This window comes from Zerene cesonia, chromosome Z, assembly GCF_012273895.1.
Source record: "Zerene cesonia ecotype Mississippi chromosome Z, Zerene_cesonia_1.1, whole genome shotgun sequence".
Taxonomy (NCBI): Eukaryota; Metazoa; Arthropoda; class Insecta; order Lepidoptera; family Pieridae; genus Zerene; species Zerene cesonia.
The window spans coordinates 93,009-119,209 of record NC_052122.1 but is presented as its reverse complement, the minus strand read 5'-3'; the positions used below and the strand labels follow the sequence as shown (position 1 = coordinate 119,209).

The 26,201-nt window shown below is 37.4% G+C and overlaps 1 protein-coding gene across 5 annotated transcripts in view; it reads left to right on the top strand.

Moving 5' to 3' along the window:
• Positions 1–1,077: 1,077 nt before the first annotated feature.
• Positions 1,078–26,201, top strand: part of LOC119835831 (hepatic leukemia factor) — an 87,712-nt gene continuing 62,588 nt past the window's right edge. The window contains exon 1 of one of the 5 annotated variants that reach the window (XM_038360861.1): positions 1,078–1,332. In XM_038360861.1, the coding sequence (XP_038216789.1) occupies positions 1,233–1,332 (100 nt within the window). In that variant the 5' untranslated portion in view covers positions 1,078–1,232. The remainder of the gene's footprint in view (positions 1,333–26,201) is intronic. The other 4 variants (XM_038360855.1, XM_038360864.1, XM_038360856.1 and 1 more) reach the window with 4 other exon arrangements.

The window sequence follows — 26,201 nt, the reverse complement described above, 5'->3', positions numbered from 1 at the left end:
TTTATGGAAAATTAACTCTTATAACTTCTCCGCAATATTAGTTCTTATTAATCATTATTCGTGGAAGGTGTATCAGATACTGGTGAGAGAGCGTGATTCGGTTATATTATTACAATTTCTTGGAAATTTTATTGCATAAAATACTCCCATAAGTAAGCGTCATAGGTACATCATTATTTTGCGGAAGTGAGCAAATGAGTAGCTTGGAGCAAATCTAATAGAGCTAATGCATTGCATTATGATCATCATCATCGTATTATGCTTATTATGGCCCCCATTTTCCACTGTACAGTACTCCCTACTTAGACAAGTAATTTCAATCAAATGAAGGTAATAACATGGTAGAAACATACACAATAAGTACCTATTAAGTGAACCCAAATAAATTGTTTACATAATATCATTGTTATTTTAAGTTTCACGCTAGAACAATAGAACGGAATTACATAAAAGTATAATGTTACATTACATACTTAATATAGTTAATTAGTAAGCTCGCTGTCAAACCTTAAAATACTGCGTATCTTATAGATTGGAATAGACGTGGAGGCGGGCGTTAACAGCTTAGTCTTTGTTATGAGAGCATTACAAGTCAGGTAGACATTCGGAAGTTGCATTAAGTTTCTTCTTGCAGTGAGGGTGCTACCCGGGTATTAAATATAAAACATCCTAAATAATTAAGTGTTTAAGAACAAAAGTCCTTAATCTATACAATGATTCATTTGGATGCGAACTTCTTAAACGATTTATACTATTTTGAGTTATATAAACAATAATTTTCACCATATCGATGTGTTTACATAGAACTACCACTATATAGCTCGTACTGGATGGGATCATGTGGAAAACTGTGCGCTTAAAAATTATTCAATTTATTTTAATTTTTATAAATCGTAATATTATTATACTCTATTGTTTATACGAATGTGAACAAAATCATAATAAGAGATTATTTTTTTGTGTATAATTGAATTCAGCGCTATCTAAAGCTGAAGCGATAGTTGTCGCTCCGGCCGCTAGAGGGCGGCGTGCAAAACGCGACACGCGGGCTGAGGACGGAGGTCGGAGGCCAGCGGAGGGAGGGCGTGCGCGATACGGCTCTACCGAGTGCGGAGCTGTATAAAGTATTTATTCGCCGCGCGTGCCGCGGGCCGTAGGTCGCTCGTGGACTGTACGGGGCCGGCGCTCCCCGTGCGTGTTGTCGTTGATCGAGTCGTAGTTAAGTGACTAGTATGAGTGACAGGGACCGGTCGTCGCCCTCCCTAACGGACACCCCGCTCAAGACGTACATCGGCCGCCACGACGACGACTACCCCCTAATAAACGGAAACGGTAAGTACTCCGAAGTTTACTAAGTTCGCAAGTGACTTTGGCCGGCATCGATCTCGCTGCCGCCGCGGCCGAGCGCGCTGCCGGCCACTAGGTCGCCGCGTCTTCGCGGAGACCGCTCCGAGCCTTCACAACGCGCACTCGTTTTGCCGCATTGGATTTGCTACGACTTCGATCGACCCGTCCCTACTTCCCCACACCGAATTTTAAACACCTAAGTATACGTAGTAGGTACGGCATTATGCGGATGGACCTAAGAGCTTATCCTGGCGGCCGTGCTGCGCGGTCCTTCGTGGTGGCGGAGTGGTGGCGGAGTGGTGGCGGAGTGGTGGCGGAGTGGTGCAGCACCGGGCTGGAGTCGGCGCCTTGGTACCGGTGCTCAGCTGTCGCCGATCGATACCCCGTGACCTTAAGACTCAGATTAGAACTTTTCCAAACATTTTTTGCTTGCGCCGAATCTTCCGTGTTTAAGAATAACTATACTATACATAATATCATCATGTTGTCAAATTTTTTGTGCGGCTCCCATGTAAAAAATCATTAGTCATGAGCGAAGTCGACCCAAAAGAACGTTATAGCTTCGATTTCCTAAAAACTAGTTGTTCTCGAATTAAATATAGATTAGTGTTTGTTATTATCGCGTCTCAGTGGAAAACGTAGATGTAGCGGAATATGTTCTAATGTTCCGCCGGGGCGTTAGTCATGTGACTGGAGCGCTCCGTGGAGTCTTAGAATACTCTAAGAAAATAATATCACATGCTCGCGGCCGCATCCGCAACCACGCTTCGAACTACACGCCTCTCCCGTCATGTGATTTTTGGATTTGTAATTTCGATATCAGTAATTAAATCGGCGCGATAAAAACCTTTAAACCTTACTGCGTTCAATCTGATAGGTTTACTGAACGAAGAATTTATTTATATATATATAACTATCTTATCGTTGCGATATAAAAATATCTATGTGCGTTATTCGTGTTGAAATCACAACGCTACAGCGAAGTGCTAAAGTAAACTTTATGATGTTTACATATTTTCGTCACCATTTTATAAATATTCACTTAAAGTGTAACTTAATTATATCTAACTGGGTAATATTCATAATTATTTATTTGTAACGTTAAAGAAACGATTATTACGGGGGAGGTATTCACAGACAGTTGAATAAAATTTGTTAAGGTTATGGAGGCATAAACGTATCTATCTAGCTAATTGAAGCACAAAAGTTAATCAGGAGAGTTTAATCATAAAACGAATTTGTAGAAATGTATATCGCTATAATATCCGCTGTGGGCATAGCGAATATATAATACAACGAGTTGTTAAGAGAACAATAAGAAAATGAATGATATATTATTAGTAGAGCGCGGTTATTATAAATTTAGAACGAAGACATTTCGGCAAGAACGGCGCGGCCTGCTCGCTCTGCCTCATTATCAGCTTATCTCTCAGTTTATGAGCAGACATCTCCTTGGATACTTTATGATTGACTTATTTTGTAATAACAATAAAATGTGTCTTACGGTTGCTAAGCTTTGTGTCCGATTTTTGTACGTCATAGCGGGCCACGGAGCTGGTGGTCTAGGATTGACAGCGAGAATAAAGGATTGGAGAAGAGTCTTTAAAACTTTTTAAATATATATTCATATTTTAATTAATAATTCATTTTGTTAGCTAACTTTACACGCTCAACAGGGCCAAAATTATGGTTTGGGTCAAGGTTTTTATAATAAATTCCACAGAAAATTTACTGGTCTACTATATCTAACTATATCTAACTTTTTATTCAGACATGAATCCTTGAAAAACATTTCTTTCTGATGAATTAACAAATTGGATGATCAATAATTAATCCTAAAAATTCGATGTGTTACTTCTTGTTTAACGAACGAAATGCGGTATTGACCTCCATAGTGTTTCGACGGGATTAATGGTGCAGCGATTCGCAATCGCTCCACATAAGGTATAAATAAGAAGCAGATCTTATGCACCGATTGCTACGAGGGGTTACGGAGTAGCACGCGCAGCGGGCGGGCCCAGCGCCCAGCTGGTGCGGAGCGTGAACCGTGAGATGCGCGAGACACGGCATTCATTCACCACGTCGGCGCGGCGCGGGAAGCTCTGCGTCCCCACTCACATGCGTCACGCAATCCACAACGCTCAATTTAAAATCAAATGTCGGCTCGAACCATCCATTCTTTTAATGACACGCTTCTAACATTTGCTAATTAATTTAAATGTCAAAGCTGATGTCGTCACGGCGATCTATTATCATCAGAATTAGCACAATATTTAAATAGTATAGACAATGAAAACTGTAATTTATTATAGATGTGTTTCTTACATGTTATTTATGTAAGATGTGTATCACTGAAATCAGTTTTGACATACTTTTGATAGATTTGTTATTTTATAGGATACGCATATTATAGTATCCAATAGTAGCTACGGGTAAGATGTATTCAGGAGCACAAGCGATGGAACATTTAGGGACATAGAGTTATAATCTATAATAAATGTTAACAACAACGTATCAACCCTAGTGGGTTGAGTCCGATGGATGTCCATGCGTCGTATGGATGCGTTGCTCACATACAAGCACAAGTTAGTGTCGTATCTCGAAATGAAGGAAGATTTCGTCTCAATTAACAATGAATACCAGACTGGAGCATAAAAAAGTCGCCTACAACACGTTAAACCATAATTAAACACGGCGCACACCGCTTCAGGAATTCCGCAAGATAATAAAATGTTTTCTGTGAAGGGGAGTTAATGCAATTTAGCAGGAGCCGGTTGTTTTTGCAGGAGCGGGGTTGAATTTAATTGTAACTTTGTCAAGTGCTTGTTTTCGCACGATTTGTTTACGAGAACGAGACTTAAGGACGAAAGATACAACTAATTAATAGCTTTAGCTAGTATTGTCGCTTTGGATTGGACAATTACGGACGATCGCGATGTCGCAACGCTTTAGTAGGTCGAGATAAGAGCTATGATTGACCTTTAAACGTTGATCTTTGCTGCTTATTAAAAATAATGTTTTAATAATTAAACTGCGTCAATGTATATATTCTGTAGTACTAGTGGTAGTAGGTAGTAAGGTGAAGACAATGAATGAAAGCTGTACTAGAAAATTTGTTGCTTGTATATTTCTAGGATATTCGGATATAGCGAAGTATGTATTATGTAACAATCATTTAGTATACATTTGCCACATATAATATAGCTTTTGTAGAGCAGGAATGCAAATGATAAACTACGGTTATGGTCGACGTCGACCCCTGGGCCACAACTGGTTATTATTAAGCCCATGATGTAAACATTTATTTAGTAACAAACAATTCATACACGTTGTGGAGCATCTGGCAGCAAAGCTTCCAGCTACATGAATGATCATCTCATCAACAACTTTAAACGAATTGATCCAAGATTCAACATTACAAAGGTTGATGAATAAGAAAAGCACAAGCAAATTTTGTCAATTACAGCATCGAAATCATCATTGTAATTTTTTGCGAACCGGATTATTCCAGAATAATAAGTAGATAATGTCGGGTCGGCGTCGCAAAATGCTACAATAACAGGTCCTCGGTGGGCAGACACTTCCAATTGCACCCTCCGGCTCCAACCGGCTGTCCTCGGTATTGATTTAGCTGAATAAACTTTTTGACCGCTTCCTCTCACTCGTGACCCGCGGGACGCGGGACTATTGTCGCGATACATTCCGTCTGCATACTTTTCAAATGCTTTAATATTTTTAAGTTTACATACACGTTACCGCAGTTAATTTAATAGAAAGATTTTGTTAAGTCTGATAAATCTATCGCGCAAACAAAAATTGGGACCACATCAGCTCAATTAAACATGGAACGTTCTATTAAAATTCGTCTCTACGTCTTTTTCTTATATTTACAGATGCAGTTCTGTCGAGACCCTGTAGATAATATTTAATCTTGAATACTTCCTGAAAATAAGGTTCTTTTTATTGTTTATTATTACGGTGCCGACAGAGCCTCGAGTTCCGGTAAAATTATTTTTTACGAGTTTAGTACGTTTAGACGACGCAGTTATGCTTTCAGAATAAATCTAGTCAGATAAGATGTTTATCAGACTTGTTAAACAGATAAGAGAAACGTAAAGCGATGCGCTGTCAAATCGTTTACTTTTATTTGGGTTTACACTTGAAGCAAAATAAGCTCAGATTTTCCTCTTGGACTTTACTTCGAACAGAAAAAATTATTGGAAAATGTTTTGTCACAACATCCACTTGAAAGTTTAAAGTGATAAAACAATCAAATACAAAGAAGCATATTAAACGGATATACTAGAATATATTTGTATTCAAATAGAAGTATTCCATAGAATAATATTAGTACATAATGGACCTTCCTTTTTATGGTAGTATAATTCGCAATGAAAATATAAAATCGACACCGACGCTCTGGCCGGTGCCTTACTGACGAATGGAGCAGCTCTGGGGCGACAAGCGATAGAACAGCGATTGATAACTTTATTTCAATACCGCCAAAGTACCACATCTTCTTCATTATGTTTTGGATTTTTTCAGAAAAAAGGTAATAAATAATAAAATCGAGTTGAATACCTAACTAGCGCGAGATACCGACTGAGCTGCATTCTATTTGCCCTGAAGACTATCGCACGCCGACGCTATTGAAAGGGCAGTTGAAATTTATTATTGTACCGAACATGAAATGTGCCACCTTCAGCGAACGTGAAAAATATTTCATCACACGTTACGAAACATTACATTTATTTAGTATAATATGCGCATATAGTAAGATAATATTTATTACAACAACCATAACTGTCACCATAAGAAGAAAAAAAATTGTACCTTCAATATTTTAGTACAAATAAAATAAGAGATTTTCTCGTATCTATCCAAAAGGAATAGCGAGCTGTTGAACTGCCCACGCCTGCATCTCATCCGTGCGGTGCGAAGTCTGCACTTTGAAAACCGCTGTTTTAGGGAGCACCTCATTAGTGACGTCATTTTCTTATCCAAGTGGGTCAGCTACAGAACAGTAGCTGCGTTATTTGTGTCGTCTTCTTTTTGTTCGTTCTATTTGAGCGACGTCCGAACGTCGTGACATGACATATATAACTGAATGAATACATGTGTAATTCGTTAGAAGGTTAGCGTGACAAAGTATTTTGTTAATTTAGCTCGCATGTACTTTCAATGACGACTCGCAACCGCTTTTGACGGTTTTATGGCCTTTAATGAATAATAGTGCGTATCTCGTTAAACTGCTCTACAATATCGTGCAATGATGCTTTATCAAAAGAGTGCGAAATCACATCGAGTGACAAATTCTTCAACAGATAAAAACGCGATAAAAAGTGATGTAATACAACAATTTAATAATTATTATGAAACTCAATGAGCAGGTCAGTAAGCGAGTTCGGTTCGGTAAATAAATAGTTGTAAACATTCAAGTGGGTATCACGGTAGTCGGTAGCTTCTAGGCGAGCCGCGTGCTGTTGTGAAGTGCCGACGTCATCGATGACTTTTGGTTAGCGCGTGTGCGCATGTGTGCGTGTGTGTGAGCAAAACATTCGGCCGCTTCTATTTATTATCTCGAAGTTTGTATTTTTCTATTTAATTTAGTAAGCGTGGAAATAAATTATTGTTCTTTCAACTATTTAATGTCAAACTTTTTCGCTCCAGTATCCCGCGATAGCATCTAATTTTAGTTCAACAGAAACGTTTTGTAAATATCACATGTTCACGGCTTTATTTTCAACTAAATTGAAGACGTAAAGTAAACGACTCGACAACTTAAATACATCGCAATTATATTATATTTTTTTGTACAAATTCAACTTCATTGTTATGTTTTATGTCTCCTGGTTTTTGTAATAATTTATAATTATATTTCCCAATTTGTGTCTGTCGGGAAAAATACTAGATACTCAGCAATATATACGTATATCTGTACTTGTTGGTAGATAGCCGTCGCATAATACCTATTAAAAATAAAAATAAAAAAAACATCTTTGTTTACTAACGGTAATGGACTGCTCTCGTTTGGAAAAACATTTTAGTTTTATATAATTACAAGTCTATTGAACAAGTCAGTCTGTAAGTAACAGGACAATGAATTGCTGATATAATATTATTACATACCTACAGTCTACACCAGTACAGTATTTGTTTTGTTAACTATCCTGTTGTACATGTTTACCTCCTTGCGTCATATCCTACACATGTCCCTCAAGCTCCAGCGTCCACTGTATTTGTATATAACATTCTCCAGATTAGCAAATAGTTTCCCCGACTCCGACGCCCGTGTGCAGGCTGGCGCGCCGTTACACGCGAATTGATGGACTAGAAACCACCGAAACCACGAGCTTTGACAAATACTCGACATACTGCTAGTATGTTTACTTACGTACATAAAATAATCCAAGTTACTTAACCTTTAAAAATCATAGCCAATAATATCCTTTTAGAAAGATTTAGGATAAAAGTTTTCACTTTGACGTGGCAAAAGTTATAATGATGATACGGTGGTAAGTAAATGTTAAAACTGTGCTATGATGATTGAAAAGTGCTTTAAGAAGTAATTGAATAAATAAACGTTTGAGTTTGATAGAAAATAGGATGGAAAATGTCCCATTGCGTTAGCGTACTAATTGCATTAATTGTCGTATTTCGCAAAATTTATTATAAACGCCAGTGAGAGAGCAGTTACCGCCGCGCCGCTTATAAATGGGATTCACCGGAGCGGGCTGCTAGTCGGGCCGCGCGCCGCGGGCCGCTCCGGCCGCAAGTGCGAAACTGCAGTAATTCATTTAGTCCCACACCTCGCCGTGTTGTGTGATGAACTTCGCACGTCGGGCAATTCAACTAAACGGTTGAGGTTTTCCATTAAAAACTTCGTCGAAGCTCGCTTCCTTTCCTCGAGGAATGAGTTTTAAATCAGTAATTTCAATTATCGACCGCTGGTGTACCTCGACGGTGTACACGAGTTGGACAGATAAAGGCCGACTTAGCACAGATTACTGAATAATTACTACTGCAGTTTATTTTAACCTGATTTCAAAAAAGGAGAAGCTGTATCTGGTCTGATGAAACTGTTTAGATTTGGTTTAATTGTACTAGCGTCAGATAATAATGATTAGATAATCTCAATAAAATATAACGAAGTCTAAATTTGGTCGGACTGAACATGATATGGGAGTAACATGGAGACATGTTTGCAGCTCGGTGGTGAGCAAACTGAAGAGCTAATAATAATATGTAAATTTGAGTGCACAAAGGGGAGAAGTGAGTTTAATGTCGGCTAACATTGCGATGCCTTCAGCACTCGGCGCCGGCCACCTCGTTAAGGGACGACTACTTTCTGTGTCACTTCGAATTGCGATAGCAAAATATTTTTGCAGCTAAATGCCGCAGTGATGCGGGTTCACTCTACTGCTTTGATTGTTAATTCTTATCATTTTGAGATCTAGGGCATATTTATAATGTACTTATTTGTTGTTTTATTTTTTTATATAATATAACTTCATATAAGAAAAATGAAAACGATTGGAGTTACGTACATGGATGGTCTGAAAATTTTGATTTTAAATACTTTTTACATATTATTTTTTAAATATTATAATTAGAAAGGATTGTTGAGCTGATTGATCGACAGGATGTGGTTTTGATAGTTTTGTAACTTGGGGACATATTGAATGAACTATATACCTATATGTTCTGTCCTGTCTCAAGCGGTTCAACAACAGTAATTGTGCACGTAGTGTTCACATTTGTAATATTCAAAGTAAATGTGCACTGCAGCTAGTTATCATCTGCCGTGAATTCGACCTCGATCTATTTTTCTTTTCTGGATTAGAATTTATTGCTTACCGAATTGTTTTTGGGATTACGAGAGACCATAAAATCGTCTTAACTCAGACTAGATTACATATCTTTATTTTAAACACACAAAAGTAGAAAGTGTTAACATAATATTCATATTCTTAGGATTCGTATGTGGGTGTGCCCGATGCGTGACCTTTAGCTGATTTGGTGACCAGCATGAATGAATAATACCTATTGATTGTTTTGCTCTATATATTTTTTATTATATTTCTACTTACAATGTGTATGAAAAATAGTATGCTTAAGTACACATGATTGTAAATTTCTAAAATTCTGTATCGATTCCTTAGCGTCTTGTCACTTTACCATGTGACAAAGCTATCAATAGTTTTGTTACTAGAAAGAGTTGAGATATGCTTCGTCATTAATTGGGTCAACTCGACCCGTGGACGCCACACCCTTTCGGAAGGTCGCTGTTATGGTTCAGGATGATTTACATGGTAGATTTATCGCTCAAGTCAGTGAGAGGACCGGTAGTTCAAACTCCTAAATGTTAGTCTGTATCTGCCCGTCCGACATTGGCATGGATATTTCGTTTAACAGATTACACAAATAACAATACAAAAGATATAACAACGATTCCGTGAGTGTTGTATTTTTTCTCCGATGTATCCATAAATATATATACATTAGTGATTAGGTATATTAAAAAATAGATCTAGAATGTAAAAAAATGAACGGAAATGCACCTGTCAGTAAAATCTAAAGCCGACTATTTAAATGATAAAATGTTTTGTGGATGGAAAACCTAAAAATGAAAAAGTGCAGAGAAATCAAACTTTTAGGAACATATTGTTCGGATTGCCGCGGGGAGAGAGGGTGGTGGAGGGGGTGGCGAGTGTGCGGAGCGAGGGGGGTGGGGTGGTATGGATAGCTTTGTAACTCATTGCGATATCGGTCTCGCCTTCTTAACTCATGCTATAATAATAAAGATTTAAAGATTAAGTCACAACAAACTGAGTTATTTAAGTTTCGAAGGCTTTTTCTCTTGTTATCAAAATATGTATGAAATATAAGCATGCGAAAGCATACGAAAATCGCGAGAGGAAGTTCATTTTAAATAGAAGTCGGTTATCATTATTAATATGAGAAAAAATCCCCGTAAGCAAATTTATACAAATAGCTTTATAATTTGGGCCAAAGGAATCTTATCGCACGTTACACCGACCATCGATCAACGTAGATAAAATTAATACTTTAATATCGACGAAGTGTGTTTAAAATAAATTAAAAACAACGCAAATTGCACGTAAAGTTTCATCGTCATAGTATTACAGTATTGCCTCAATACGTGTTTGAAAATATTCAAGTAAACTATTACATATTCGACTTCAAAAAACAAAGGTGAGGATTACTAAGAAATTTGTATATTTTTATGTGTGTTCGCGGATAACTTCACCCATTATAAACCGTTTTAAATAACTCAGTCTAAATTAGTGAAAGAGATCCCTTAAACTGTCGTAATTAACAATTCAAGTACTACAATTTAAGGAAGATGTGACAATCTGTTAATGTTTTATATTTGTATTGACGAGAATATGTGAGTTGTGACTGACATTGGGCGTCTGGTGATGAAGATGAAGGACAGTTTATGGAACTCCTATTTAGGGAAAGTTTGGTAGCATTTTTTGGGCCATCATAACACATTTTGAACTGCACTTTTTGTCGTAATAACACGGGTTATTACGACAAAAAGTGCAGTTCGAACTCAAATTATACAAAAACGTGTCTGCCTACATTTTAAAAATATATTAATAGTATAAGGTCTCATTGACCTATCAAAATAATACACTTTTATAAAGATAGCAAAAATTTCATTCATCATATTAATGTACTGTTTTACTCGTTTTGAGCACTGACTTTTTTTCAAAGTCCGTTTACATTTTGGTGTAAGTGTTTTATATATTGTGTAGTAGAGTTTTATTCTAAGATGTTTTGGAAACAGAATTAGTGTTTTTCCGATGAATTATTATTTTGACTAAGACAATAAAGTAATTTTTTCAACTTCGTCCGAAGGGAGTTTAGTACCGAAGAGGTACCAGAAAAATGTAAATTAAATCTGTTAGTATTATAGGTGACTACACTTACCAGTAACAATCAAAATTTAAATTCAATCGGCAACAGCTCATCGTCGATGGTAAGTATGAATCAGCTGTTGTCGCGTCTATCGGCCTCTGATAAGCTATCGCGCGGCGAGTGGCGCAACTTTGTCGCTATCTACTAACCACATCTCGAAGAACTTCTTTGAGAAATTCACGTTAACCCCTCGTTGGACACTCCTTGATCCAAGGCAAAGGGGATTGAGAAGTAGTTAACGTCAAAGTTCCAGTTGCATTTGCAAAATGCGAATGAATTAATTACTTTTCTCAAAGGTATTTTTTTGATATTTACCAATATTTTGTAGTAGAAAAAGTCCTCGGCTTTCTTCGCATCCACTAGTCTTTAACGATTTCTATACGAATACAGTTTCGCAATAAGGAGGTTGAACGCAAACACTTTCTCCTATAAGATATTCACCAATACAATTTTATTATAGAATCTCGCGTATGTCGACGGCGCTGACGTCACAGACACGCAAGCATTGTTAATAAAAAACCATTGAAACAAACCAATTGAATATTTTCAACGATTCGCGTCTCTATTCATAAATCATGAAGCCTTGACATCATTTCAATATCGTTATAGGAAAGTTTTCCCGGCTAAAGTCAGTCGCGAGTCGCGAGCGGTGGTGAGCTGAGTGGCTCGTGGCTCGTGAGCGACCTGCCATCCATCCATCTGACACCTGACATAGACTATATCATACGAACTGTCAATAATTTATTATTAAACAGGTGTTGTTTCTGAACTCAGAAGCAAAGGTCAAAGTTTATACATAATGAAACACGATGTAATAGCTTGCGGGCATCGCTTTATTTTTAGTTTTAAAAGCTCGTGATTCGTGTGGTTACAAAAATATCACACTATTTACGGAAATTTGTGAAAAATGCTTTTAAATCCATTTTAGAACAATAAAGGATTTTGAAAATAAAATCATTGTTTTTTCATCGTCGTTTCAAAATATGTTTACTTGAAAGTGTAAATATTAAAAAACATCACTGTTAAATTCTCCAACAAATACTGTTTGTAATTGTAGCTGTGAAAACAGTTTTGTTTTTTTTTTTTTGCTAAACGCAGTACTGTTATTTTTTGCTAAATGTAACCAAGTTAATTTAAAAGCAGTGGACGGCGCGCGACGCACGTCCGTGGAACATTGTTGGAACTACATAATTTGATCGTAATTTCTCACTTCGTTACGTTGACTTAGTTAGTTCTAAAGCTACGTTTATTACAAAAACAAAAAACATCAATTAATTTAATTCTTATGTCTGCATCTAGATGATTATAGCAAAGCATTTGTTGTGAATATGTTACAATGTTACATCCCAAATGATCCTATAGAATTATGAACTATTTTAATGCTGCCGCTAACGCTTTTATGATATACTAGCGGTCCGCCCCGGCTTCGCCCGTGGTACATATATAGCCTATAGTGGTACATATATAGCGTTCCTCAATAAATGGGCTATGTAACACTGAAAGAATTTTTCAAATCGCACCAGTAGTTCCTGAGATTAGCGCGTTCAAACAAACAAACAAACAATCAAACAAACAAACTCTTCAGCTTTATAATATTAGTATAGATGATACAATTCAACGTCTCAAAATATTACGCGCAATCATTTAAAGAGGGATAGCAACAAAGTTCATTTAGCTTTCACCGTATTACGTGAAGCGTCACGCTCGATCTGCAGAAAGGTACTGTCGAGTATCATTTATTGTGAATAAATAAATAGGGCCGCGGCCGGTGTGAATCAGTTGCGGTGGCGCACGAGATAACGCGAGGCGCTGTAAAACATTCCGATGATGATTAGATTAGCGGCTATCACTAACAGTAGACAATCGCAATACGCCCATCATTGGTCAGAATAGAAAATGACACTACTATCGCACGTGTTCTTGACGCCAAGGATTTATATTAACTAAAAAATCTGGTATATACTTTTTGTCGAATCTTATCTGCTTGGCTCAAAAGTTATTTACTTGAAATGAGCTTATTTAACTCGAAAATCTGTTCGTGCACAAGTGTCGAAGTTGACATCAGGCAGGTAATGATGTCGTACATTGAACGAGCTCAATAAGGAGTCGGACACATGCTATGTTTGTAACACTGTGGAGGGCAGATAAGGCCGATTGTCGCTCGGCCAATGCCTGCGCAGGCGCCGGCACCGGCCGCACCTGATCACCGTTGTCTGACGTGAATACCATCAGGACTCGTACACACTTCACGAATTAGTCTTTATCTTTTGTTTTCGTCAGTGATTAGTCTCTCTCTACTGAATTACTAAAAGGACACGTTAAACTCAAACATGATTGATAAAGAGGCGCTGTTCTGTATGTAAGCGTGCATAACCTAGAAATTAATAATTTTATCATACAATATCGCTGCAGTAGGTTTCAAGCTATATCACTTTGTATCTTTCATTAAAATATAAAATGTTTCATAAATTGACGCACATTGCTATTAGCCTGAATTAATAACTGTTTCGTAAGTACGTGCTATCCTAATTAGCGTCATGTCACAATCAATTGCCATAAAGTTTATTAATGAGGGTGTAAGTCTATTAACGATAGGTACAATTGAAACTTTAAGCTGCTAACGCGGACGCTCTTCTCTATTTAGACTGCAGCGAGCTGCTGACGACAAAGTCATTTATTTAATATATAGCTATATTTTGAGGTTAGTAGTTATTAGTAGGTTGCCTTAAATTGCTTTGGTATTATGTAGAGTTATAGAGCAATCATTTGTGTTTTAATATTAGCATTGTATAACATACATAATATGATAAATTAGTAAAACTTAGGTGTACAAAACAATTGTCGCTCAGATGTTTGTGGCGAAATTTCAAAATAAGTATAACGTTGAAGGTTTCAGGTGTTTCATAAGCACTAAATTTGTTAGTGCGAGAGCGTAGCACCTGCTGAGTGCAGGCGGCTCTCGGCTAGAAGTGTCGCCGAAACTTGCTCACCACTTTATGCTCCACCGTAATATTGGTTTTCATCAGACACCCTCCCTTATAATAAAGACGAAACTTTGTCAGGATATTAGATCGGTTAATACTCAGTCACTCAAAGTCGAAAACTACTTAAAGCGATTTGAAATTTGTTGCGCAGATAGCTATTTCTCTTCATATGACATCTGCTCCTCCATACATATTTTGATTGATGATAATACTTATTGTGTTTCAATAAAATGAATAATATGCATGTCGTATTAGCAAATTCATCATCTGCACTACAAGTCCTTGCTTCTAAGTATTTGTGAGATAAAAGATTTCGAAAAAGTCACATAAGTACGCCATCAGTCGGTTGCCTATTTGGCCACATAGTGCCGTGTCGCGCCGGTGCCGAGCACTGGATGATGTATTCATATGGACTCAAGATGCGGATCAAATGAAACGCATCCCTTTGTGACTGTTCACTTACTGAGAATTCACTATGAGATGCCAGTGAATTCTTTTTTCTCTATTAAGATAGAAGCCGATCAATATAGCGATTTGCTTATTGACAACTTGTAATTAAGCTTTGCAGGCATGGCTTAATCACACTACCACACTAATATTTAAAATGTGAAAGTTTGTTTGTTTAGATGTTTATCCGTTAATCACGCTGAAACTACTGAACGAATTTTTAATGAAATTTGGTATACAGACAGGGTATGAGCTGACTTGGGTGATAATATTATATAAATAATAATATAGAATTCTTTTTACCGTGATTAAAGGCTCCCTTGGAATAAAACAGGAATCTTGATATCCGGGTGAAGCCAGGACGAGCGTCTAGTGTGAAATAAATATTTATATCGAAACTAATCACAATCAAGTTGTAAGTATTACGAGCCACCTATCAGCGATCAGCTTTCGCAATCACTATTTAGGAAGCGCAATTAGATTTGAATCAATTGATTCAATGAGCCGCGATACAGCATTATTCAAAGGCAATGGGAGACAAATTTCTTAGATAATGTCATTCTGTACCACATTAGTATAGATGTGACATTCTATGAAGGACGTCTTTAATAGAAGATTCATTGCTCGTAGTCTATGAAACACAGAACAATGTCAGCAATAAACACGAAGTAGTGTATTAGATCCAATTCGTTACTAGCTGTCTGCCAATTTAGTTACTAGTTAGATTTACCTCAAATCGGTAGTTAGTGTGCGCAATCTAGGAGCAACCGCAGACTTAATTAGCTTCATGTAATCTAATGCTTTCTGCGAATCTTGTTATTTAGATAGATGTGATGCGGCTCAATAAACTACTACTAACTTTAAGATGACAATATCGTCTTCAAATTGCGACATTCTAATTTAAAGTTTGTATCAGATTTCTAATGTTAGTCGTCTAGATATTATAACGTCGGGACTTCTCTAACGCTCAATTGAAGAAAGGATTTTGCAATGCTTTAATATTAAAATACCACTCTAGGTTGCACGCGTTATTAATACACATGCGTATTATGAATTTATAATTCGTAGAAGCGAATATCTAGATATTTCCCGGAAAGGAGGGTAGGGGCGGAGGGAGGGAGGGAGGCTCGCGCGGCCGTTCAATTACACGCTTCGTGCTTTTTGCAGAGGCGGATTTGATCATTTGCTGGAAGCCTCCCACGTTCCAAAACCAATCGCTATTTGAAAAACGAGCGTGATGACATTTAAAATTTGATCATTCAGAAAATTTTATTCGCCTTTTATGAAAAATTAAATCTATATGTTTTGCGATATAGCTTCACATTCAATTAAGTAGTAATTCGAAAAGCGAAGGCGGGGGCTCAGTAAAATTAATGTTATCGAGAAAGTGGGCGACTTAGTCTCGGAGTCGTTTTAATGATTGCTTGTCGATTGTGATACAACTTCACAAAACATGTAAGCCTCATTCGCATCGGCGACATTTGCTCCTCAATGTCAAGTCTTTCTTTATCTCACCAATATTTTTACAAGAAATATCTATTTAGCACAAACGTTATTTCCTTACAAAAGATAATAAAAAAGATATATCGCAAGGCCGCGCCCGCGCACTGTTTTCGTTATTGTGACGCTTATCAAAATACATCGTTAGAGATATTGCGTGAACGGTGAAAGTTCAATTTATTTCAGATTTATTTTCTTTATCTAAATGAAGTAAAATTTGATCTGATGTCACGATTTATGCAGAATTTGAGATAGGTTCGTTGACACATATAACCGATATAAAAGCGAATTATATTATGTGTAGGTACACTTTATAATTTATAGATACACAATTTTAGAATTTGATATATCACGAGTGGTTATTACGAACGCTTCCTATATTTTATAAATCCTACTTCCACCATTAAAGCTTCATAAGAAAATAATTTTCCCACATACACGCTACTTACATTACATTCATGTGCAAAGATATTGAGTAAAGCTGTCAGAGCGGCCGGAGCCCCCGGCGCGGCTGCCGGCGCGGCTGCCGGCGACCACCAGTTCTACTGAACCGACCACTGCAGTTGTTGTGCACTGCACTGCTCTCGTTTTATGCCGTCAGCGAGCTTCTATCCGAGAACAAAGACTCATTTCTGACATCACCGCTTGTGTGTTGTTAATCAAACGCGGATTTTGCTTTTTAAATTTCTCTAGTAAAATTTATATTCATAATTATACTTACTTCATTCTATAAGTACTTTCTAATAAACCTCTAGGAGTATGAGGTATAAAAACAATCTTTTTTATTTAAAAGGTAAGATATGCCATTTGTACGAAAATTCATTTCGTTTAAATGTTCCCCGCGACTTCTTCAATAGTGCGAGTTGACTTGTTTTTAATGTTTTTTTTTACATATCAATCAATTCAATCGTCGGTATGTGATACATTTACAATTGGACAAAAGCTCAGTCAGCTGACACTCGGCGTTAGATTCTGCTGTTCTTGCATTCTGACTTTCAGCTTTTGATGTTTTTTCAAAACATCGTCCTCAATTTGTTCCCCATTCTGAACGAGATGGCCGCCACAGACTGCCTTGTATAATCCTGTATTCGTTTAGCAATCTACTCATATTAGTCACAAAATCTCCTGAGACGGAGCGACTGTATCGCGTGTGGCGGCAACTTAAGATTGATTTTATAATTCAACCGAGACATGTTACAAGTTAAGGTAAAAGGAATAGTAAATTAATTAAAGTTTCTCGAGAGCGGAACTCAAAATGTTTACTTCGAGTTTTACGGAAAAAGCGTAGGTACATTATAAGTTTGTGAAAGATGAAGAATTTGTTGATGAAGATGGAGGGCACAATTATGTTCCTGACCCATCAGCTATATACTTTATTTTGGCTTCTCCTTACTCAAAAACTCATATAGATTTTTGTAGGACAGATTCTTGTCAAGCATTTATGACTAAGGAGCTAAAGTTTTACTATCTATTATAGTTTAGACTGGTAAGAAGCAAACTGTTTCATAGAAGAATGTATTTACATCGAAGACATTTTTAAAGTTTTAACCGATCGCACTTCGCTCGAACTACTGTTTCATTTGAAGTTCCTTTAAGCCTCGTAAGTGATCTCATTTCTTTTTTATTAGCACAAAGGTGATACAATCTGAGCAATCCGCACGCTCGCAATATCTATGATATTGAAAACGTACAAGAATAGATCATAAAGCTGTTACATTTTCAACGACGTAAGAGTAATTGCAGATTTGCTGATTATTAAAAGAAAATCAAACTCAATAGCCCATCTAAAGATAAAAAAGTAACGGAAGTTATACATTACATAAAGGCATTTCTCACTGAAATTTACTACACATTAAAAACCGCACATATATGACACTTGCGCCGACGGAGCCAGAAATGAGTCAGATGAATAACGTCGGCTATTAACGGCGCCCTTCGCCCACGAGACATCCTGACTCCTGCGGCGTCTCTCCTGGGGACTTCTCACACTCACGTGACTGAAACGGATCGGACTCAATATTTGTTAAGCTGACTAGATAAGAATCTGAGATCTTATCTAATCTTATTTTTCGAAATATTATACATAAGTAACTGAAAAAAATACATGCCTGAACAATACAGTTACGAACCGTAGAATTTAGTATAATGTGATAATATTACTAGCTTCAGATAAATTTGTAGAGTACACATCCGTTGTCCATTCACAAATATGAATGGACAATAGTAGATGATATAATTGCGGTGCAACGTGTGCGCGGATGCGGGAGGGCAGCCCTCGCGCGCGCAATCAGCGCTTCCTCGTGCTCGCCTTCGGCTGCGGCCCACTGCGGATAACAACAGGCGCGCAGTATGCTCTCTGCTCACTGCTCACTGCCGAGACCCACTTGTAAATCTATGCAGTATGATGGAAATAATTTCGAAAGTACATATTTTTATCTCTAATAACTTTATTATTGAAATCGTCTAGACTAAACAATTAATAACAGTATTCCTGGAAATAAATATTCTAAATGAAATGTTATTTTTCAGGCCAATGAGTTGTTGTTGTTTTAGTAACGATATCTTTTGTAGCTAGTAACTAATATAAAATTACGCTTAATCTTATATCTGTAATATTAAAACAAAATAAAACTGGTTTATTATACTTTATGTAGCTTCTGTTAACGAAAACAGATTTTACGAGCACCTACAAGTACTTCTTTCATAGGTTTTTGAAGTGAAATTGAAAGAAGACTGTTTTAATGAAATTCAAGGATTGTCTGCCGCAGACGAAGTAGCTAGGGTTGAAATTTTTATCGAGACGGGGTTTGGCACGGGTTCAAATGTACTCGGGCCGAGATAAATCTTCGGGAGTTGCAATAGATGCGGCCATCCCTCTGCTAAATCGCTGCGGAAACAACAGCATAATACGTTGCTTTAACTTAAACTACTGTACTTTATAATCTACTTCAATATTCAACAAATATTAAGTCCCCGTTTACTTTGTTGCCTCGCTGTAGCAATTTGAATTGTTTACTCGTAGATGTTACATTGTATCGATATAAAAGGAAATCGCATTTGTTAACAGAACAAAAGCATAATTAAGTTATTTGATGTGACAAACCTTTGCAGACGGATGATAGTTTGCATAAAATTAAAACTTTATTTCGTGTTGTTCGTTAGTCGGAAACTCAGACGTAGTATGACAAGCTAGCGTATAATGGAGTGTGGAGCAGTGAAATACTGAGAGATCACGTGAGAGCGAGTCGTGGGCGGCGCTCGCTGCTTGCGCGCTAGCGTATTAACACTTCACTTCTTCATAATATATTTACGTTCAATTTATATTTAACTGTACAGAAAACTAGATACGCTGACAATAAATTTTCGTTAAGCCACAGGGTTAAAACACGTCAGTAAAATGTAAAAGGTAGGTAGGTGAGTAGGTATATAGGGTCCGTATATTTGTTTATTCAATATCTTGGAACTGTACGATTAATGCAATCGCTATTAAATGATTGTAAAATATCCTGTTTTATAAAAATAAATGAAATGAACTAAGATTATTCACACAATACAAACGCGATAGTATTTGCCGTTGTGTACCAGTCAGCAAGTTCGCGAGTACTCTTAGGGCAATCGACAGTCTCCGGCGGCCCGCAATCGAAGGTCCAGCGTTTTTATTTTTTATTGAAGACACTATTTATACTCGCCTGTATTAAAACTCTCTAGTGAATTATTATTATATGAATCTTTGAGAAGTTTGAATACGTCTTGATAATTTATAACCATCTCCCGGTTCACGTCCGCATTGCTCTTGGAATTGCCCCGGTTCGCAGTCGCTGAAACCATGACTTTCCTTCCAGCAGTTTCTTTAATGAGATAATATTAATGAAATAAAAAAGCTGAGTAATAGTAGGTTTGCATTCGACATAATTCGGGTACAGTGCAGTGTAACACTAGTGTGTTGAAGCCAGTTCAAGTTTCTGGTTTCCTCATAATACGTCCATGAAAATAACATTTGTGATCTTTTGCTTTAATACGCCTATGCCTTAATTAAAGGAGGACATATGGGACATTAACATTTGTAAATATGGTCGCAACAAATTTAATAAGGCTTTCTCAGATTTTACGCAAACACACCATTCGACTGGTTTGCCTGGAGTGAAAACAGAAGGATACTATCACATGAATTGCTTATAAATATAGAATATATTGTTACAATAGCAATCTAGGAACGAAGCCGGGGCTAGATGACTGATGAGACACTTGTAGTGTTTCTGCAAAGCTTAGGTACCGCACAAGGTATCAATTACTGACCTATATTATGTCATAACACGATGTTACTTGATGTTTTTACAAGAGTTATCAGAGATGACAGTGGCTCTAATGCGTCTGGGGCACCTTTTGTTCTCCACGTTCGAGTTTTATGGGCTTTGTTCAACATTATCCTGACAGCTGCCCTCTAATGCAAGCGTTATACAGTCATGTAAAATATCAATATCTCTTGTTTGTGCGATCAATTAGCGTGGTGTTGATACAACGGACGTGTCAATCCTACGAGTAGGTACATTACAGTCAACGGATAAGAAAAACAACCATTTCTCTACACATAAACCTGGTTAGAGAACAATGACGCTCTTAATGCATTGTTACAATATGAGTATTAAACAGTCTATTTGACATTTTAACGTTACATATTTAGTTGGTGTCGAACACTTTCTGGCGCTTTTCAAATCGCAATTAAGCACGTTCGCCCAACAATTACTGTGCATGCTCATCAAATGACGCGCCACTCCAGCGCGCCGCTGCTGTCCCTTTGTCACTTAAACTCCTGCCTGACCTGGCCTGTTTGCTACTGAAATAATTAATGTTTAATTATCTTATCTCGAGTTACGTACGTTGATAGCTCCGCAATTACTTTATACATTTCCATTTATTCGTCGTTTTAAAGTAATTAATATAACATTTATAATATGTTTTATACACAACATTGCACAACATGCTACTTACAGTATCTAGCTAACCCTATTAACGATATTTCTTCATCATTCATTGTCATTATGAATAAATTGAAAATGGCAGTTGAGTATGTTTCGGCACGAATTGGGCCAGCTCGCTCCGTGTAAGGTACCACACCCCCCAGAAGATCGACTTGAAATAGTAGCTTATAAATGTTACTGCGTTTAATGATTTTGATAGATCACTATCTCTATCGAGTTTATGAGTTCCCAATCCGCTCCTTTATTCTTGTCGCCAATCCTTTCATCATCCCTTCTCCCTTAAAAGAGAGCAACGCATTTGCATAGGGCCTACCTCAGAAAATGATCGTACGTGGAGTTCGCGGCATTCATTTACCAGCAACCACTGAAACACTAGCTTAGTTGCCGGAATAGAAAAAATCATCCATCACTGCCATCCAAGCGCGAAATTCACGCGTTTGAAGCTAAAAGTAAGACCGCACTAATACACCGCATGGTCAGACACAGAGAATGCGGACAAAGTCGGATGACAACAACTAGCTCGTGCGTTTGGTTCGTTTTCAAATTTGTTGCCATGTTGCATCCATTCATGTAATTGTTTTGTGGAATCTTTCATACTGAATTATCTAAATATAACTGCTCGTGCCGACGGTTGTGGGTTTCGGGATGATTGACTTCTCAGCTCCACGTTACGTTTATGCTCACTTTTCAACACTTAACTTTCGTAAATAGTGTGAGCCGACGAGAAGAAATTTAAATCTTTTATCTTTTTGTGCATCCGCTAAAGAATATACTAATGACAATAAGTAATATTATGAACACAATGTTTTCCTTAGAGGCAATTGTAAAATCCTTGTCTTTACAATAAAGTTCGACAATAATATAAAAATATCGCCTGTGAAATGGCAAATGTCGGACAATTTCAACACATTAATGAAATGGTTGTTTTATATGATATTCGACCAAAGATTGAGAAATCAGCCTTTAGAGCTGTCATAGGTTGGTGTGCTAATTTTATTAGTAGAAGAATTTTCATGCCTAGAATTAGAGCCTGATTAGTATTTTCGTTCAAGCGTGTTACAGATTAAGGTCTACGCCCACTGTGGCCTATATAGCCCTAGATATCATACATTGTAGGGTTTTAAAGTATTGTAGCATGCGCAGTGTGTTGTCCGTTTGGTGGCAATGACACAACGATTACGATTCGTGACCTACATGAGCTAGAGCATCGCGAGCTGCTTGCCAAGTGACGGAGCGACGCTAACTCAATTAGCGGGCGTGAATGTTGACTCGACTGGTTTCGAAAAACAGCAAGGAAAAGGAGCTGAGACCCGATCTTCTCCGAAAACGGTGAAAAGTTCCCCGTCCGTGTTCCCCGACAGCGATATCGGATTCCGAGAGCGCGTCTCGCCCATCAATCATGACCATTTCGGGAGAGAATCACCATAGCAGCGCGTTCCAAATATAATGATTAGACTATTTGGGAGCTGGCGCGCCAAATCATTACAATTCGATCACGAGATGCGTCGGGTTTCCTCGTCTTGCCAACGCAGCGTATAAATATAAACTTTCGGATCCAAGCCACTATCGAATAACGTACCTATTCATCAATAATTCTAATTCAGTTCATTCATACTATCTATTCTTAATGCACAGGCCCAAATTAGATACCTCAGTAATGAAAACACGTAAATTGCTAGCATATTATGTTGTATGTACAATAATATTGTGCATATGTTACCGTAAGAACCACTTTTCTTTAGATCGCGTTAATATAATTCTTTATAATGCCACGTGCATTAATTTACTATTATGTCCTGTTAATACTATGTTTTCTCAACAAAACTGTGTTTTATTAATATTTATTTATATTTTATTTATTTCGATTCGTTGTTTATCAATATAAATAATATTATTTACTGTAATTATACACAATATGTATAGTTTTTAGTATTAAAATAAGTTAGCGATGCGCCTATTAGGTTGACTGTGGACGACGAAAGTGCCGCGATGGCGGCCCGCGAGTGCTACAATCGACTTTGGGGCGGAAACCAGTACCAGTGTAAATGTAAATAAATCCTCAAGAGAAGCAGTTTTAACTGACTTTTAGATGAATGAAAAGCGCCTTATCACAAGAACTAATTTGAACTAATATTCAATCTACTTACTAGTTCGAACCATTAGTTTTTACCTAAAAAGGCGTTCTAACAAAAAAAAAAAAAAAAAAAATGAAATGAACAATAATACCCATTGTAACTTTTTTATTTTAGCCAGGACGATGCACTCCGCTTATCAGTATTCTTACAACTTTCGTCGCAAATTCTTGTAGAATCTGAGTGCATGATTCTGAACACGTCTGCTGGCCAACGACGTGATCTGATGCTTAACAACGGCCCTATTTTAGTATACCAAGTTATGTATTTTTAATGTTCTGGTTCCTTATGTAAATTTATATGAGATGTATATCTAAATCTACAAACATTACCGGTTCATACTAATTGTTTTAACAACACTGTTAGTTCACAATTAGTGCATTTTTGAGCTTTTGTATCCAGTGTCTCCATTTTCATCAGAACCTAGGCCCGTGCTCTCACAGAACACCAGAACACAGAACTGCGCCGGCGCACTGCCGCTCCTCTCCTCACCAAATTTGTGTCACTGTGTCAGTAATTCATGACACTCGCACTCGTGACGCGACAATTTTGTCCATATTATATGCCAATAATTAGTTCGTCCCGTGTGTAACATTACACTTTACACACCACACACACACACACACACACACACACTTGTAGAAATATATACCTACGTCATGTTCATTTTTTCGTATTTATTTAAGACTTATCTCTACCTGTCTTTTGTCAGGTTTCAATAAATTATTATAAACATACTGATGTATGTTATGGCATGGCACATATATGGCACACTCAGATATAACGTTTTATAATCTGAATAGGTAAAAATTGCATATTATAATTACAAAGGCCGTTAATAAAATAGTTCGCTATTGTCGTTTGCGGTTGTCAGTTTTATTGAAATGAGTAGCTGCCATCCCGTACAGTTTTCCCTAAGTAGATTCTAGGTACAATAAGATTGTGTATTGTAAGTAACATTTTGACAATAGCTTATGACCTTGTCACATTTCGCGGCGACCGCGCGTTGCCAGCGGCACGATCACGCGCGTGTATCACATGAATAAATAATGTATCGTAATGGTGGTGGTTTTTTATGTTTTATCGCATGCCTTTCATTTCTTTTTTTATAATTCCATTTGCAAGCGTGTGCCTCTATGTTTTATTGATTTTCACATCCAACAATCGTGTAAAAGCAATGAGTGTCACTCTTAAAACAAAAATCGCATAGCGTACTGCATCGCATATTTCCTTCTTACCGTAGTAACAATGAATGGGCGCAGTATTGACGCGTAATGCGAATTATAAAACATTCCGAGTCGAGGACGGGTCACCTAACGCTCGACGCGCTTATACATTGTGCTAAGGAAGTGATTTACTGCCACATGAGAGAGCTCAGGTTATAACAAACTCCATTTGTTAATTTTAATGACGCGGACGGGGCAAGCGAGCATGGGGGTCATCTGGAGCTACGAGTTGCGCTAGAAAACGAGATGTATTGAACGAGGGTCGTTTGTTAATACGACAATATCTGTGTCAGGAATCCTATCTTGGACCTTCTTTTCTGTAATGCACATACACACACACGGACACACTCTATTTTAAGTATAATATATATTCATTAAATTAAATCATTGCCATATCTTAGATATTATATATCTGATCGAGATCGAGGGAGAAAGAGCTTTTTCTTGTCCTAGTGTGTGATTATGTATGAGAGAGTGTGAGATTATGTATTTGTATTTATACCCAAGGATAGGAGCAACGAAGTGCAGACTCAGTGTTAACGAAATGAAATCAGCTTGCAAACCGCATTTATTCTGAATACCTTTTTGGACTTGTTTGACTAGAACGTTAAACGAAATGCCTCATCCCACATCCAACCCCATCCTTCACTATTCCTGTTCAGCCTAAAAATATAAATGCCCGCCATTTTTTGTTGGTAGAAATGACGAAGTGTCGTATAGTGGCGGTCACAAGCGTTGGCACGTTGCTACGTGGAAGATGCTGCTGCTATTTTTGCCTCGTAATATATTTTAAGGTTGTCGATGATGGACCGACTGCCGAGCTGTGACATGGCTACTCGAATTCCCCATTCACTGGATCCAACGTTCTATGTCTTTGCGTGTCGACTCGCTAACGGAAGACGATGTTATGCACCTGCTTATATTTTAAATTTTATTATTCCGACTGTGTAAATACGTATTTTTCGTGCATGACATTTGTGCATCCTTTTTATGTTGAAATAATACCTTCTTATTCTTCTCTTCTAAAAAGCGAAATGTAAAAGATGTAATTATTAAATTTCTTTTACGATAATTTGGTCGAAGTCGTAATTGAAATTAAAACAAAGCGAAGCAAAGTCGAATTTTTATTGCAATTAAAGTTGTGGAAGTGAAGCGGGTGGTCAGCGTGCTGGCGTGTTGGTTGGAACTCGTTCGCGCTGCATCGCTCCAACTCTAAATTGCTATTGTATTCTCCCACGCACACATTACGCGAGTGTTGTTACGAAAATTGGACGATTTTGCATTTAATCATTCATCAGTTACTCCACCAATTAGAGTCACTGGCATGAAACCGTAGTTAGCATATTATCAAACTCTTGGCTTAAACTAATACTAGCTTTTACTCGCGATTTTGAATCTGATGCCCTTTTTCATTAACAGTGAACACAACAGTGGAGGGGGGGGGGGGAGCAAAGGCAAAGGTAACGTTACCTTTAATCTGAACATTCATAGCCTGGCAATAGAATATTGCCTTTTAACTGTCTTATAAAACCCAATATTTTTGTAGTGTGTAACATAATAGGATTTATTATGTTTTAGGTTTAATATTCATTAATATTTAAAAAGCAAGAGTATATTGATGCCTCGGATATGTTAAAA